This window comes from Stegodyphus dumicola, chromosome 2, assembly GCF_044657685.1.
Source record: "Stegodyphus dumicola isolate Sdum_Otavi_A_Nest chromosome 2, ASM4465768v1".
Lineage (NCBI taxonomy): Eukaryota > Metazoa > Arthropoda > Arachnida > Araneae > Eresidae > Stegodyphus > Stegodyphus dumicola.
Window position 1 is genome coordinate 185,427,021 of NC_140769.1, and position 18,413 is coordinate 185,445,433.

At 30.9% G+C, this 18,413-nt stretch overlaps 1 protein-coding gene across 2 annotated transcripts in view; it reads right to left on the reverse strand.

The window, feature by feature from the left end:
* Positions 1-1,795: 1,795 nt before the first annotated feature.
* LOC118195008 (tribbles homolog 2-like) overlaps positions 1,796-18,413 on the reverse strand; it is a 263,332-nt gene continuing 246,714 nt past the window's right edge. For both annotated transcript variants that reach the window (XM_085811518.1, XM_035366233.2), the window contains exons 3-4: positions 11,816-12,108; positions 1,796-4,473 (exon numbers count right to left, since the gene is read on the reverse strand). In XM_085811518.1, the coding sequence (XP_085667644.1) occupies positions 4,014-4,473; positions 11,816-12,108 (753 nt within the window). In that variant the 3' untranslated portion in view covers positions 1,796-4,013. The remainder of the gene's footprint in view (positions 4,474-11,815; positions 12,109-18,413) is intronic.

Sequence of the window (18,413 nt, forward strand, 5' to 3'; positions counted from 1 at the left end):
TATTTGAGAATCAAGATTTTGTTCCATTTAGTTTAAGGCATTATTTTTATTTAAGAATAGATGCAAGATATTTATGATTTTAAAAAATTAATGTTAAATTTCAGTGAGGTTTTTAGACTTAATTTTTTTAATTAAAATTATTTTTTACACAAATATGATAATAATAAATAAGAACCGAACCAGGAAACTTACACATTGCACAAATGATTAATTTTGTACTTAAAAGATATTTTTAATACAATATAATTATCTAGATACAGTAATGATGCAAATGTTTATAAATAATAAGTTGGATGTAATACTGTACATTATATATGAAAAAATATTAACCCTTTAAAATAACATTAACTGCCTTTAAATGATTAAGCTTTACATAAAATTTCTAAAAAAATATTAAACCATGTCAAGATTTTCTTCAGATGAATTTTTTAGTTTGATATCAATAAAATCTTCCTGATATTCAATCCTGCCAACTGCATGAAGATGTTTTTCTTATATGTATTTAATATCCCTATTCTGATCAAAATATCCTTTTTACAGAGTTATTCTTTCATGTAGTAAATAACATTACACATGAATAAAGGAAAGTATATTTGGAAAGTAAAAATTTGTTTTCCCTAATAGTATAAAATTGTATTAATACTGTGTTAAAATCATTTTACTCTTGAGCAGCATGCTGGTGCATATGTACCAACATTAATGTGCTTGGAATAGCTTATTATTCTCATAAAGGTAATTTGTTACAGATTTTAAAATCATTTAAGTATTAGAAAATATAGGTGTATAATTCTTATATGCCATGTACCTATTCATAACATTTTTAATAATATTCGACAATGACAGAGTTCAAATATTTAACTTAAAACAAACCTCATTTTTTTATTATATTTAAATGACAGATGAATAATTTACAATGCAGTGATAGTCATCTCTCTCACTTAAAGAGTTTTATTTAGCATAACTTATTAACTTCAATTAATTTTTATTTAACATACTGAGCTCCTTTTTAAATGGATCTAAGGAATAACTGTGTTGTTGAACAACTGATTTTATTAGGTTTCAAGCCAAATAGGTCACTGTTGATGATATTGCTAAACATGAATTCAGCTCCTGAAGCTATGCATGCAGTATCAAGATTAATTAACAGTATGTTATGAATATGATAAGAGAAAGCACTTCAGAAGTAAAATGATTTGCAACCTCAAGGTGTTTGGCCACTAAAGAGCTGAAACAATTTAAAGGACAAAAATAAAAGTTTGCATATGCAGGAAAAAGGTAGGAGAAATAACAGCTGGGTAAGAAAAAGTAGAATCAGTAAATTTTGCCTTTAAGTAAAGGCAAAATTAAAGTTAAGAAATTTAGTTTTTAATATTACATTTTGCTTCATTTTAATTTTATGTAAATAATTATTAAACTATCAAGTTAAATGGATACTGCCTTGTACTTTACTGCAAATTTGACAAACTTAATCACTACGTTAAATTTCAAAGTTTACGTTACTTTAACAAGAAAGTATCATTGGATGACTTCTAAATATTTCATATGTACTCTTAATTCTCATCACATGAGAATTAAAGAGTTAAATAAGAGACCCCTAATGAAAAAAAAAAAAAAACTAATAGACCCCTAATGAAAAAAAAATCTAATAAACTAAATAACAGTTGGACATATGCAGCTATTACTCGGTAATATTGTACATTTCCTACAGTTCATTATTTCAATTTTCAAATGAAAATTTTTCAGTGTTTCACTCTTGAAAACTAATTTTCATCTGAAATAAATAACATGCACGACATTTACATGTCTGTACTTTTTTATTTACAAATTTCAACAAATCAAAATTTTACACCAAACAAAAGTTTTCATCTCGCAAAATGGATTTTGGGATAAATTTCGTGGGTCATATAAAATGGAAAATAAATAAAATTTACAACTATATACTCTACACAAATGCCACTGCAAGTGTTATATAATTTTCAGTTCATAATAATGCATCAAAATCTTAAAACATTCGAAATTGATACGTAATCATATTACTTACAAAAATTAAAGTTCAGTAATTTTTTAGGGGAAGGACTTTCATAAACATCCTTGTCTGCAGCAGCCTAATTATAACTAAGTACTCCACATATTCATGAGATTTTTAACAAGTCACTTATTTCATTTGTGATAGATTATTATTATTGATTTTGATTATGATGCAATGTAAGTGATATGTTCTACTAAAAAACACGAGAAGCTTTTTCACAATTCACTTCATACAAATTTTATAAACACTTGATTTTAATGTCAGTAGATAAGAGAAATGAAAAATAAGATTTGGTAAATACTTTACAAATTAGATTAACCATTCAATAGCCAATATGCATATATTAAAATCCTTGACAAGATGATTAAACAGTAATGTAGCAAAACATAAACCAATCGGATACATTTTTAGCAAATGTTTTTTTCTGAACAAAAAAAATAAAATAAAGGTTACTAGATGAAGTCTGATCATAAGCACCGATTTAAACACAGTAACAAAACTTACTGCTATTTCAAAGGAACTAAGCCTAACAGATAACTTCAGTGGCTAATAAAAATTTTCTATACTCAAATCTATTTAAAAATGCATAGGTATTCCATCAAGATTTGAAATGTTGTTGCATAGTATGTATACTAATTAATATTTCTACATTCACATGTCACATTCACCGATCTACAACATTTAACACTTTTATACTAGTTATTCTTTCCACAACAAAGAATATTTCACAATTATTTAAAACATGAAATGCAAAAATTTCACAATTAGTAAACATTTTAGTGAATCTACTTCATTTAAAATGTTCACCAAAACTAGGAATTATTTTCACTTTTTACTCTGGATACTTTAAAAGACTGCACAAAAAGAAAAGGAAAAAAGATACAGTCCAGTTTTACACTATGTACATACATGCATCAACCTTTGATTCCAATTTCTAAATAAGTTTAATCTTATAATTCCCAAATATTTATGCTTAGTCATGTTTTTAGACATGCAAAATAAACCTTTATCTTACAAAAGATAAAATTTCAAGAAAATTCTCTTACCTCTCAAATTATTATTATTTTATGTTTCAAGAAATATTAATGAAAACTTATATATAAGTTATGCAGAAATGAGATGCAGGACAATTATATATTGTTGAATATAAAGTTAGTTTCAATATTTCAAAGTAGAATATTTTATTCTGCATGTTTTTCTTTTCACAAATGAGGAACAAAGTACCATGTACAAAACAAAAAAGTACCACCTATTTCTCACTCTTGGCTCACATAACTACCTGAGAAAGCACAGGAGATGCGTAACACCTGAAATAGGAAAACTGATGTCACACAGAATGACGAGAGAAAATGACATTAACAATGAAATTGTTATTCTTGCTCCCTTCAATGTAGGGACTCTCAACATTACAAGACAAAACATAAACTGCTAATGACATCCATGCAAACAACACTACAGGGGGTGCTTGGCAGTGCAAAGTTGCTATGAATGATTTGGCCCGGTCTGCTGTACACAATTACTTTTTATGACTCAGATTTTGAGAAATTTGATTCATATAACACAATAAAAAGCAGCAAGATTGCAACTTTGATTTTCTGTGTTATACAGACCTATATTTCAATAAATACTGGTAAGTTAACACTAAAAATTTATTAACATGTTTTATGCAAACATAAAAAAAAAAAAAAAAAAAAATTCCTTTAGGTGATATGAAAATGACTTGATTACACTCAAAGTACATGCACAATTTTTTTTTTTTCCAATTCTATACAGCTTGAAGAATTCCCACTGATCATGGGAAATGATGAATACAACTTGCACAGTCATGCTATTTATTAAGTGGATTGAATGTTTGAACTTCCTATTTCTGTACACAGAACACAGCTAGAAATAATAAGGAATACCGGGCACTGAAAGCACAGGAGTTGCTTTATCTGCGCTCATAGCTGCCAGTTCTTATGACTTAAGAATAACAAAGTTTCAATCACATAAAAAGAGGTTGATCTTCCTCCACACTGAATTCTGGATCTGGTACAGTCTGGTCAGATGATCCAGGTAATTCATCACTGAATTTTGTAGATCGAAACCAAGGGTGATCCAATACTTCTTCTGCCATTAACCTCTCAGAAGGGTCCATTCTAAGAAGGCTCCTAATGAGACATTTGGCTCTGGAGGATAGATGTTCTGGTACTGTATAGCAACCCCGACGGATTTTGCTAAACAAACCACTTGGCTCTGTGTCATGGAATGGGTAACGACCCACCAACATTGTATACAACATGACACCAAGGCTCCAACAATCAGCAGCTCGACCTGAATAGTTACTTGTTGGGCTTAAGATTTCTGGGCTAACATATGCTGGACAACCATGTTTATCATTCAGCCAATCATCATCTTCATCTAATACAACTGCGTCATCCAAAGTCTCCAGTTTTAACTGGGTCCTGAAAAGAAATTGCTTGTTCATTCTCATAATTTATGCAAGATACTAAATTCAGTAACATTAAACAAGTTTTAAAAAAAAGGAGAGTCTTCTGAAATCATTCATAAAAATAATTCAGAAAATAAAAAAGAAATTATATTATTCTAGTGAAATATGAGACTGAAATTTTTTAAATCTGATTATTGGATATAGTATATATGAATTCATATTGCTACAGAAAGCAAAACAAAAATATTTGTTTTGGTTCATATTCTACAGCCAAGACAAAGTTAATCTGAATGGTGGATTTATCCTGACTTCTGTGTATTTCTTCATTCTCAGCACAGTTTTAGAAAATATACCTTGGGTATTTTTGTTGCTGTTTTATTTAAAATTTATGCCAGGAAGAAATTTAAAGGTGGTTATTTTAGTTGGAACTTCAGGTTAACTTCGTTGATTGCTTTAACTTTTTTTTCTTTTTCTATGTGTATGCAGATGTATCCAATCCATATACTCTGAACTTTTAACATAATGTTTTAATTTTAAAAAATACACATGTAGCAGTTAATGAAATTGTTTGTTAGTAAAATGTTTCAAAGAAACCAATTTGTACCTTATTTATTTATTTAAAGTTTCTGTACACCCATAACAAGCCAACTAAAGTTAAGTTCACTGATGGACTCTATCAAGCATTGAAAAGTAATTACATTAATTTATTAATAGTTTAAATGATTTTGGCCCCAAACTTTTCTTCTTTACTACACTCAATACGTTCTGTAAAGGACAATTTGGCTCCAAATAAGCTCTGAAAATCACGTTCCAATTTTTTTTCTTTTTTTTTAAATTAAAAGAACTTGCATATAAGTCATAGGATTTTAACACTATAATGAACAATTAAAAATAAAAGTTAAATGTACAAAAGTTACCTGCCAAAGATAGGAGCATCACCCCCTACACAAAACATAAACACCTCTTTAATTCACAGAATTTAAAAATAATAATAATAAAAGCTCATTATGAATCTTAATTTTATATTACAAAGCCGATACTAAATGAATTAGCAATAAAAATTCATACAGAAATGCTGAATTTTGTTGCTAATTCATTTATTTTCATTCTGCATTATTTAACATGTCTTTTTCTAACTCTTGCTTTGAGAAAAACCATTACAACTTTTTTCATCACCGTACTATATATATGGGCTTATTTGACAATAAATGAATTAGGTTGCTAGTTCAGTTATTTCATAATTCTTTTAATATTTGCTTCATAACTTAACACCTGAAATAGGAAATCTGATGTAACTTCTATTCTGATTCATACTGTTTGAAAATGCAAAAATACAATAGTTTATACTTAAGCTTTTGTTTTATTACAGAAGCATATTTAGGTTGGAAAACTATTATGGTAGAATTATTTTCCAAGGATGAAGTCTTTTGTCACACATGAGAAATACAACACATACATACCGTATTTGACGGCATATAAGACGCACATTTTTCTAAATTTGGTCTCAAAAAAAGTTACCTGCGTCTTATACGAAGGGCACAGGTTAACTTTCAATACTGAATGCTATTTTTAGCCCGGATAAAGGTCTAGACACACATAACTTTTTCTACATCTACATGTGTGTGACCTTCTAAATAAGGGTGCGTCTTATATGCCGTCAAATACGGTATATGTTGTGAGCCAGATCAACCAAGAGCCGATCTCCAGTGAAAAACTACTGGTAGTTTAATGTACTCAGAACTACTTATAATTTATATGTGGTTTATACACTATATATAGTAGCTAAAATCATCATACTGAATTGCTTAACTAAATATGTAGTTAGTCTCTTATCATTTAGACACTGATTTTTTTGTATCTGCTGCACAACATTGTTAACATTAAAAAAACTGCTCCTCCAAATACAAATCGAAACTCCGAACAATTAGAGTTTATTGCATTTTATAAACATGTATTCCTTATCTTCCATCTATTAAAGGAAAAGTTGCAACAAAAACCGGCGCTAAGCGGTTCAAATTATCTCCGTTCCTGCTTTTTCGCCAAGTTAGGGTAAGAATTACGAAAGCTGATGTTGCAATTCAGCATCGTGCACTCTCTTGCACATACATATACATCCTGAAGAACCAAGATAAAATGATACTTTTCAGGAAACGCCACCATGCGTTTGCGCAATGAAAGCTCCCTTCCCTTTACCCAATTGTCTCTGGCAGATGGCCACCAGCCCGTCGCCAGTTACCATGTAATATTCAAATACTTGCTTCTTTCGTTCAGATGACGAAATGAATGACAAATTCATTCCCCAAACATAGTGATTAAATATAGTTACAGATTATAGACGGCTACGTTTTCATCTTAGGGTTCATTTGATTTTTTTTTCCCCCATCCCCAAAAGTACTTTTTTTAAACAATTTTATCAGTTATTTCCAAAAAATTTCGTTATGCTAGTAGAAAATAAATATTTCAAAATTCACGCTTTTGACGCAATGCCAAAATCAACAAATCTCTTCTTAAAAAAAAAAAATTCCAATTCTTAGAAACGTATAATTCTCCAAATAAATTTAATCTTTTCTAATTTACAGTAACCAGCAATATTCGGTGTAAGATACACAAGACTAGCAACTACACTCGGCAATGAAAGAGAGAAGGTCGTTCGCTGTCGTCCATGCAATCAACTGAGGACGTTAAACGCTTACGCACAAGGAGGGAGGGGGCAGCAAATGGTGCGAGTGAATCAAATAATCGTACATGGTTTCGGGGAGGGGAGACATCCGAACGAAGGCCAATTTTTTGTACTCAAGAAGTGAACGAAGTTTACGATGAAAAAAAGATTTAATGAATATTAAAGAAAACAGGAATTCTTTCGTTACCCCTTTTTTCTCTCCTCACGCATAGACTGTTCAGAAACCGGTCTAGAACCGGTTTATTTCAAACTGAAAGGAAAGAAGAAGCGGATCTAAAGAGTTCGAATAACAAATAATGCACACGCTGCAAGCGAAAGCTGCTCTAAGTTAAAATCTGACAGTCCGTCTAAAATTCCTGCATATATTTGTAATTAAAATTTCGAAAAACTGATGTTTCTGTTCGCCAGTTAAAGAATGAAATTTTTTTCATGGTTACGCTATTCTATTACAGGAAATTAAAACAATGCATCTGAACAGAATGCAGCACCATTTTCCTGTCAGAATTAGCAACTTATCCAATGAGCGGTTATTCGTCGAATTGTTTCGCTAAAAACAGATCAGACATCTGAATTTATCAAATTCCATTTAGAATTTTCTCAATTTTGCTAAAATTTCTAACTGCGTTTCCAAAAATACTAAGCATATATTGTTCTCCATCCAAGTTTTTAAAATCCTTTTTTCAAAATTAAATCTACTATTTTAAATGCCTTACAATAATTAATTTCTTCGCCTCATCAAAAAAAGACAAGTTAATTTTATAATTGAGTACAAGCTCAGGACAGACGGTAGGCTTAAAGCCTAATGCAATAATTTATCTGCGATTTCTAGATTCTTCCGCCCTTTGCGCAAACGCCGTCCCTAGCTTCGGCCTTGAATAAAAACCTAGTTTAGACGCAAAAATTAAATGATCTTCATGAAAACGACACTTTTAATTCTTTTCTATTTAAGCATATGAAATGAGTGTTTATTAACCGCAGAAACAAAACCAATGAATCTTCACGCCCTGATAGGACATTAAACAACAGAAGTTACAGCTAACTGCGCTGCTGTCCTTTGTTTATACTTCCCGACGCTGATCCTTGAATCTTCAGAACAGCCTTCCATATATGGTTTGTGCTCCATCCACACCCTTCAGACGTAGTAACTGTGGCAACAGCAGCCCGACAAACACGCCTTTTTCGCACTACCTCCGGAGAGAAAGTTTTTATTTTACTCCCTACACATTATTAAGCCACCACCACTCAAAGTTGTTTAGGGCCAAAATCATGAAAAAAGGAGGAAATATTATAGGTTTATTTTAAGATATATCTGCTAAATAAAGAGTGAATAATCATTCAGAAATATCCGTACTAGGTTAAATTGGGAGGCAATAACCTCCACACTAAAATAACATAATTAAGATTTCATTCAGTTACAAATTTTATTCAAATCAGGAATTTTTTCTTTTCATTACCATGTAAATCAACCTTAACTATTAAATGTGAATTTTATTCACTGTTGGATTATACATGTGGGAACCTAGATACATACATTCAGATTAACTTTAATATTAATTTTTAAGATTTTATTTTTCTCACATACTGGATTTCTTATACAAAATAATTTCTAATAAATAGCCCTCCTGATGGAAATAAGATAGATTTCTTACTGCAATCAATTTTCTTTTAAATACAGTCTTTTGAAATAATTTTTCCTCATTACAATTTTGCTTCCAAGCTCTTAGTTTTAGAAAATTAACTTTGCACACACTGGTTTGGTTTATGTTATTACAAAAAGCCTCAAGGGCTATCTGCCTGAGGGGAGGGATGCCTTCATGGAGGACTTTCTAAGGGAGAGTAGATCGCATATCTTACACATGCTGCACACACTGAGAAATAATATGAATTTTAAAAAAATAATACTTTGTTATTTTGTATGGAAGTGCAGGAAATTCATGTTAATTCTTATATGAATTTTATGTTATTAATTTGCCCTTTCATTTAGAATAAAACTGTTTTTCAGCTGCTTATACTAAACGAGCTGTGCTTGGTAGTAGTGCTAGGTATTTTGCCACTCAGTACAGTTGTTGCAGACCCTAAATTTCTGCTGCCTAGTACCTCGTTAAATTTTAAACATTTCTGCTACCTAACACCTCCCTTAAATTCTAAAAATTCTGCTGCCTGATACGATTTTGTTCAGTTTATTAAAAATTAATTCATGTTTCACTACATAAATCCACACAGTTACTTATCTACTTGGTTTCTCAACAGTTTTTTTTTTTTTTTTTTTAAATAACTGCTTATTATGTTAAGCTTGCTTTTTATGAAGAGGACTGCTGTTTTATATTTTTTCTTTGCTAACAACTGATGCAGTATGCATATAGCAAATTTTGAAAATAAGGAATTGCTAGAGAAAAAGAGAATGGTTCACGGAATGCAAAAAGTACTGGTAAGCTGTTCAGTTATGCAGTAATTTATACTTAAAACCTTTACTAATAATAATCTGAGGAATTCTGATTTAAATGCTTTATACATAGTTTTATGTTATGAAAATAAATTTCAGTTTAATGTTACATCTAAGCTATTACTATTCAAGTAAATTCTTCATTCCGACATAATATCACTTATATAGTTAACTGAACATTTCACAACAGCTCCACAGAAGAAAGTTAAAACAGATTTATTCAATCTTGTCAATAATGGACATTCTTTTAGTCTGAATACTTGATCCCAAAACTTTACAATAGCGGAATTCCGGCTACATTCAAATCTTAAAATGGCCACATTTATGATTCTGAATACATGAAAAGGATTAAAATTATGAAATAATCATACTTGCAAAAATAAAATTTTTCAGTATTTGTTACTTGATTACAGTGGATAAAACAGATGTTACTTTATTCACAGAAGTTAAAATCCTAATTCATAATTTTTAAGTACTACATAACAAAAAAATTTTAAATTCTATTAAAAAAATAATTAACATTTAAATACCACAGATATTCTTACCAACTATTATGAGTTTTTTAGGACTCTAATGAAAGTATGGACATATATATATATGAAAGGGATGCAATCAAGTACTTGCCTCCCCTCCCCCTCAGTATCAAGTAAAAAAGCATTTTTGTATTTATGCACACACTGTATGCAGTGGCATAGCTAGAACATCTGCCGCTGGCGCCAGTCCTTGAAAATGACACCCTTCTCGATATATAAACAAATGATTAAAAAATGGAACACAGGAAACGAAATTAAAACTGTTTATTTTTAAAGAAAACTTTAATTTAAACAATTTAAAATTATATTCTTATTTTACTTTTTTATTCGCAAAACCATCAAGGACATTGTAGAGGTCTTTCAAATTGTTCCATAAACCGTTATCTAATCCATATTTCAAGGAAGCCTCAGAGAGGTTCGACTTTTACTTTCCACTCCAATTTTGAGGAAGAGAACCACAGTGGGTGGTCCAAGGTTCGCCCATCCCTCTGCCCTACCATCCAACCACATAAGAGGACTTTCAGCTCACCTAGAGTGCCTTCATGCTGCGAAGATACTATTACACATTTACAAACATCCATGAAACCATACATACAAGCATATATTTAGAAACCCTTCTTACAACTAGCAACACTTACAGCAATTGTGATTTATGTTTATGTACTGTATTTAAGTATTGTACTGTGATTTATGTCACAGTAGTATTACAATACCTGAAAGTTTGTCCTGGGGATTGTATTTGAGAATAAACTGAAAAGGATCGTCCTTCCACATTCCTTGAAAGTTTGTTCTGGGGATTGTATTTTAGAATAAACTGAAAAGGATCGTCCTTCCACATTCCTTGAAAGTTTGTTCTGGGGATTGTATTTTAGAATAAACTGAAAAGGATCATCCTTCCACATTCCTTGAAAGTTTGTTCTGGGTATTGTATTTTAGAATAAACTGAAAAGGATCGTCCTTCCACATTCCTGCTTCGTTTTCCCTAGCAATAACAAAAAATTCTAAAATACTTCTCTCTCAATGATGAATTCTTCCTTACTAATGTCACCATGATAATTATTTTGGTTGATGTTCGTAATTTTCATTCAAAAGTTTTGACGGAATAAAAATGGTGTAACAAGAATATGTATCTGTTGAAATGTCAATGATTTATTTAAATACTTTATCTAGAGTAAAAACTATTTTTCTTCACGATTTAATTCTGTATAGCAATTCAGAGTCTCATTCTTCAACTGTCTTAATTATTCAAATGACTAAACTCTATAAATTGATATTTTAAGTGAAAAATTGATGTTCAAGATGGATCAGACTGCCCTCTCCTACCCCCAGCTATGCCACTGAGCTTATAAGTTAAGTTAGTTTTTTTGGGGGGGGGCCCCGACTGATGCAATACTCTATTTTATAACCTATTTATAATTTCCCAAATTAAAAAATTAAATAAAAATATAGGGATGCCCTTATTTATCTTTTATTTTTGCACTTCCATCTTTATAGAAAATTTTTAGTACAAACCCATGGAAAAAAAAAGACTAATAAAAAATATTTTGGATGATTTTTTTACATCCAAATTATTATAATGCATTCTTTCACTGAATTCACTAGATTTAAAAAAAAAAAAAGAGAGAGAGAGAGAGAGAGAGAGTTATAAATTCTGAAAATAGTACTTTATTCTATAAATTTACATAAAAGTAAAGCCTACCTCTCTGGGTCTTTGAAAACAAACTTCCTGAGTTTGAGGTCTCTTAAGACTATGCCAGCTGAATGACATGCAGCAACAGCACTTGCTACCTGCTTAAATAACGGAAGTGCCTCTTTTTCACGAAGATTCCTTTTATTTCGGACATACGAATGTAAGTCTCCATAACATCTAGGAAATATAACGTAAGTACTTGATCTACCCACAAGTACTTCTTCTACAGGATTAATGTTTGGATGAGCTTCCAGCCTGAAATGTCCTCGAAGCACATCTCGATACCTTTCATTTGGCACAACCTGAAAGAGACATTTGATAAAAATGTAATATGCATAATCCTGTACATCAAAATATTATCATGTTTCAATTCATACACAAAAATCTGCTTTGTGTTGAAAGAGAGATTATCTCACTGACAATGAGGTATACTAAGAGAGTGACATTTGTTGATTAAAAATAACATGAGAGATTAGACATTTTCAAGACAAATGTTAAGAATAATTTCAGTGTTTACCCTTCCTAATTTTTTTTCGGGGGGGGGGGGGGGCACTGGCCTTTTCTAGCAATGACCATTCCTAAGGCTGAAAGTGGTGGCCATTTTATTTTGGAGGCATCCAACCTTACCTCCTATGAGGGAACAGACAATTTACATTCATGCGCCTTCTCCGGGATTCGAACACAGACCCTTCCGTATGGCAGCTGGCTCCCCTAACACTATATCTTCTAAATATTGACAGGATTCTATTTATGATACATGCTATCATTAGTTGCCTGTAACAAAATCTGTTGAGCAGACATCTGCTTGTGTATATTGATGCATGTACATGATATGCCATTTGGTTTGAAGAAAAACTGTTCAAAACCTATCAAACCTCATTAGTCATTCTTGTTTTTTAATAGAAACATTTAGAAAGAAAAAGTTCTAGCTACCTCAGAAAATCCTGCCACTATTCCGAAAGAGTCAATTATGACTCTTCATGAAATTGTAACTTCATGAAACAATTTCCATGGAATACATAACACTTCAACATTCATGAACTTTGATTTTAATGTTAATTATTATGATTGTAATAATCTATAAAATATAACAAAACTTGTAAATTTTCTAGCTATTAGAAGGTTTTCTTAAAAGAGAGCTTTTGCTATCCCAAAACCATGATTTTTACAGTTTGAAAGTAATTAAAAACTGGAAAGTATTGAGATAGTGTTTAAATCACAATTTACTGTAAAACTCATAATTATGAAAGTTTAAAAAATGTCACATTATTGTTAAATATGTGCTGCTACATTATAATTTCTGCAATCCCAAATTAATTTGATTCTATTGCACACCTTCGAATTACAACAAAAGATTGGAATTTGGAGATTGGGGAAAAACATCTTTATGTTAAAATTAAACTTAATTAAATCCTTCTACAACGTTAAGAATGTTAATGGTTTGTTCTAAAAATTCCCTTCCCCAGAAGATCAGCAACTTTTAATTTAATACATAACTATTTTATAAATAAGAATCATTATAAAATGCTAAACTTTTAATCATGACACACATTCTAAATCTTTGACCAATTTTACATAATTATACGGCTGATTTCTTCTATAAATCAACCCTATGTTACTAATAATAAAATAAGACTTTTAATATATTTCTAAATACTCTTTCCCCCCCTAAGAAACAGTACTTAAAAAAAAAAAAAATCAAATTTTCTAAAAGGCTTCTCTAAGATTAATCATAAGAAAATCTGCAGAAATTCCCATTTACCACTCTTCATCTATTATAACAAATACATTTCAAAGCCTTCTGTCAATTAGAAATAACTAAAAAGGATATATTTACAGATCTATATATCTGCATAACTGAAATGCTTGATGCTTATTTACATATCAAACTATAAACTTGATTTTTAAAATTAATATCCTCATTTTAATGAAATAAATACCGCTTTCAAATATTTAACTTCACTGAAGTAAATACAGCAATCAATACTTTAAAAAAATCCACTACAGTCATGACTAAAAACAAACTTTTGCCATATTCTAAAGAATAAAGAGATCTTCTGAGACATCTTATTTCTGATTGAATAGCAATTTCACATTATTCATAAGACTTCATCCTGAGACAGATTCAACAGAAAAACTCTGCACACATTTTTTGAATATCAAATTTTTCTTACCAAAGAAACATTTATTTATGAATATAAGCAATGCTTAGGAGTGAGTATTGTATTTCACTCACAAGTATATAACATATGCTGACTGGTAAAATAATAAATGTGCAACACACAGTAGGAACAAACTGTTCATCATAATAAACCTCTTCCTTTAAAACCTCCCATATTTTCTTCAATTAGTTTAATAAATTTGCTTATGGATGTATAATAATTACAACTTGCTGTTAGAAGTAGGTGCATCTTAACTGCTTTTAAAGTAATAAAATACAAGAAGTACCTGATTTAAATGTTTACAGATTAACTATTGACAAATTATCTCCCAGAGGTAAGTAAAACCAGCTGTAGCATTTAAACCTTAAATTAAAGGGAAGGGATCACTTTTCCAGATGTAGCTTCAAAAAGCTTTACCATGGTAATCTATGGGAAGGCACTCAAAAAAACTGACTCATTCTACCTCATTAGAATTGCTGCATAAACTACTTAGAGCTTTTCACTCGGCCGGGAGGAAAAAAGGCTTCTGCTGCGCTCTTCTTATTATATAATATCTTAGATTAAGAAACAGGAAGGGTTTTCTTAAAGTAATGAAAAAAATGTGGGTATATGTATCGCGCCACAGGCTTGCTGTTCGAAATTTGACACACACAGTTTGGATGGGGCCGCGTGTGCTCCTTCAAGCTCTCTCTTTGCCGACTTTTCCCCCTTTTTAAAAATTAACGGAAAAATAATTTTTCCCTTTGGCCGGTTGATGGAAAGGTTCGTTCATATCCTTACTTTCAATCGATTTTATAATCGAAAACTTTCACTCTTTTTGCTCTCGAATCGATAAGAATATTTTGTATCTCTAAAATTGTTTTTTTAGAGTTCGGTTTCGCCACCCCCCCCCCCAATAAAAGTATTTCCATTATCAAAGAAATCAATCGTGGGAATGATAAATGTACGTCTCAAAGAACCTTAAAATTTTCAGTTTTTAACACCGATTGTTACCCCCTTATTGAGACATCAATGGCAAGGAAATGGAAAAAATGATTAAAAAAATTACCTAGGCTATTTTATTTGAAATATGCTATGGATCAACATAATACATTCACACACATATATATAAATTAGATAATCAATTTTATAATTGCAGTTACGGGTTTCTATAAAAAGCGATTAAAATCTTAGCAGCTGATGAAACATCTTATGAGGAGGGAAAGGGAGGAGCATTGTTCTAAAGAAAATGCACCACCACCACTAGTCCATTACACTCAACAACCAATCGTCTTTTTCGCCTTCGGAGCTGGGTTTGGCATTGAATAATATTCATCTGACGCCTTTCGCAAGATTCCTAGCGTGGAAAAGAACAAAGAATTGAGAACAAAAAAATGAAGCGATTTCCGGCTTCAGTTGGCAAAATAGAAGAGAGAAACGAATGCAGCATGACGAAAATTTCACTTCTCACCCTCTTGTTCGGCCTGACGGAGCCAAAATGGCACAAGGGCAAATTCTGTAAATTTTGTCTGTAAGGCTGATACCGATTTATGTGCACTTTGCAATAACATAAATAGCTATAATAGAGTAATTCAAGCTATTTAAAGTAATTGAACAACAAAAATATTACAGTATTTTCAATAAACTATAATAAAGGAACCACGAAACAATGAAATAGAAATAAAAGAAGCCGAAATAAATTTCATAGTTTACCTTCTGAACATCAACTTGACGTACGAAAAAATTCGATTCACCCGAACTTTGACCAACTTTCAAAATACACATAAGTTTAATTTTCCTTTCTTTTTTCAGGTTACTAAAAACTGGGAACACCTCCAGCAGCAAAGTAATCTAATAACAAAATGGCATAGCCAATTTAATAACAAAATGGCATAGCCCTTCTCTTCACCAAGATATACAAAATGACTTATTTACTGAAGGGAAAGAACTAATTTCCCCCTCCCTAAATAAGCTGCATTAACAGTTCTGAAACAAAGTTCTTAATTTAAAAAAAAAAAAAAAAAAAAAAAAAATCTGAAAGCTTTCAGATTTTACATTACGCCCAAAGGGGTTTTTTTTTAAACGTTTTGTGTTACCTTTATTTATTAAATATCATGTTCTTCGCACTTAAACCATAAAATTCAATTCAACAGCAATATCGCAAAATAATTTTTAAAATGAGCATATCTTTAGAATTTCCGCTAAAGAGTCTCGCGTACTGGAAATAATCCCCCCCCCGGTACAGTGTTGTCATTGCTCGCTTTGAAATCGTTGAGTTTGTTAATCAAAAATTCATTTAAGTGTTACAAAATATCAAATCGATAATAAAACAAATTCCGGCTTCCAGATGCCAATATTCGGGTCTAGATCTACGTTATTTAAAATTTGATGGTTCTAGGTACCGTTGTTTTATGGCAATACGAGAAACATACACACATTTATGCAGATTCTTCATTATTTAATTTCTTTAAATATAACACGAGCGATAACATTTGGTGGCAACAATTTGAAAAGTGAACCCACATTTATAGTGAACCAACACAAAATGCCAAAACGAAATTAATAGCCCATCCGGGCTAACATTCTTTGGGCTAAAAACATTAACGAAGCTGCAAAATTCTTTAAAAGAAAGGAAATCAAACGAACGACAATATCGATGTCTCTTTAACAAAGGCGACAGTGATAACACAAAGACCGCACTACAAAAATATCAAACTATGTAATAAATTTAATTAAATAAGACATCGATAATTAAATGATTTAAAAAATACATTAAAATTATCAGCACTGACTTCATTATTCGCAATTTTTAAGTTGCATGATCCTCCATTTAATGGCTTTGAATACCCGCGAATGCGCGTATTATTATACGCTATTTAGAATTCGAAACTCGCTGTTATTTGCAGCTATATATAAAGATATTGCATGAAGCTAAACATTTTACAAGTAAGTACATTCTCATCTTTCAATATTTATTCATTATGTATATAGCTTTGAATGGTTATTCCTAACTGTCCAGGGTGGGGCGCCAAATGCGACAGAAAACTGTTTCCCTAGTGCTCAGCTCATGTTGCATTAAAAGCCTTTTGTGATACTTCAGCAAAAGGAAAAATGTCTTCATTCAGCACCGCACATGAAATAATTCCTTAAAATGAACAGTTTGTTGACTATCTTTAGCTTCCGCGCTAGGATAATGCACCAGAGAATGTTGCCGGAACAACTCGACACAATAAATAATGAATGTTAAACTATCAAACACAAAGCTATTAATTCTTATATAATGGAATTCTTTGTTGACATTTTAATGCTTCCCCTAATTTTTTTCCCTAAGAACCAAAATTGCCACTACCTATTACACACATTTCTTCTCCCTAGATAGTCCAAATACACTTTTACTCAAATACATAAGGAAAATTATTAGTATGCAATATTATTTCTGTTAAAAAATTTTAGCTGCTTTCTGTATACATTTTAAACATTACTTTTTAAGTTTTAAACTATGAAATCACCAAAAAAAAAAATAATAAAAAAAAAAAAAGACTGATTTTACTGTTTACAATATGTACTTTCCTTAGTTCTGTTGTACATAACTGAAATTATTGACACATACGGATAAAATGGTAAATATTTCTTGGCTTTGGAATATGTATACATAAATAACTATTCATAAAATATTTATTGCAGAACTGGAACTGCCTTTTTAATAACTTCCAGCAACAAACTGAAAACAGCTCATCTTCCATTTTTATATTTTGGAACATGAAAAAAATTTTTTTTGATATAAATAGTATCTGATATGAGCTGTATAAACAAGAAAATTCTACTTCCTTTCCTTTTTACATTAAAATGGCCAGTACGTTTGAATTTTACACTCCAGATCAATCATATGTAAATTCTTTTGTTTTAATTATACTTGTTGTTATATATAAACTCCAAATTTTATAAACTATACTTTTTAAGATATTAAACTTTCCTGACATGAAAGATTTTAAGCTCCTTTCATTCTTTACAGCAAGATGCATCTTATAAAAATACACAGACCAGTTTGATCCTGATAACAAATATAGCCCCTCCCCTCCCGAAAATTAAAAAATTTATTAAACTTTTCATTATTAATGATCTCCATTAAGTTTCCATTTAAATGTGATAAAGCACACACTTCCTTTGTTAGCATTCATAAAAAATATGAGTGCAAAAAAATATCTTTGTTAGAAATTTGGCTTCGAAGTGCATAAAATCACTAAATAGAATTATTACAGCTCAACTTTAAAATAATAACAAAAACTAAAGGTAAGTCATGACTAGTGAGAGATTTTTTTCATGTTGTATATTTACTTAACAGCAAACTACTGACCAAGCAGTGAAGTTGCTGAATATTGGTTAGTTGCCACCTGCATTCAATTCCAGGTGAAGAGGCTGATTGCATGGACATTTTCATGGTTTTCCCCATGTGTAAATGTAGGTAG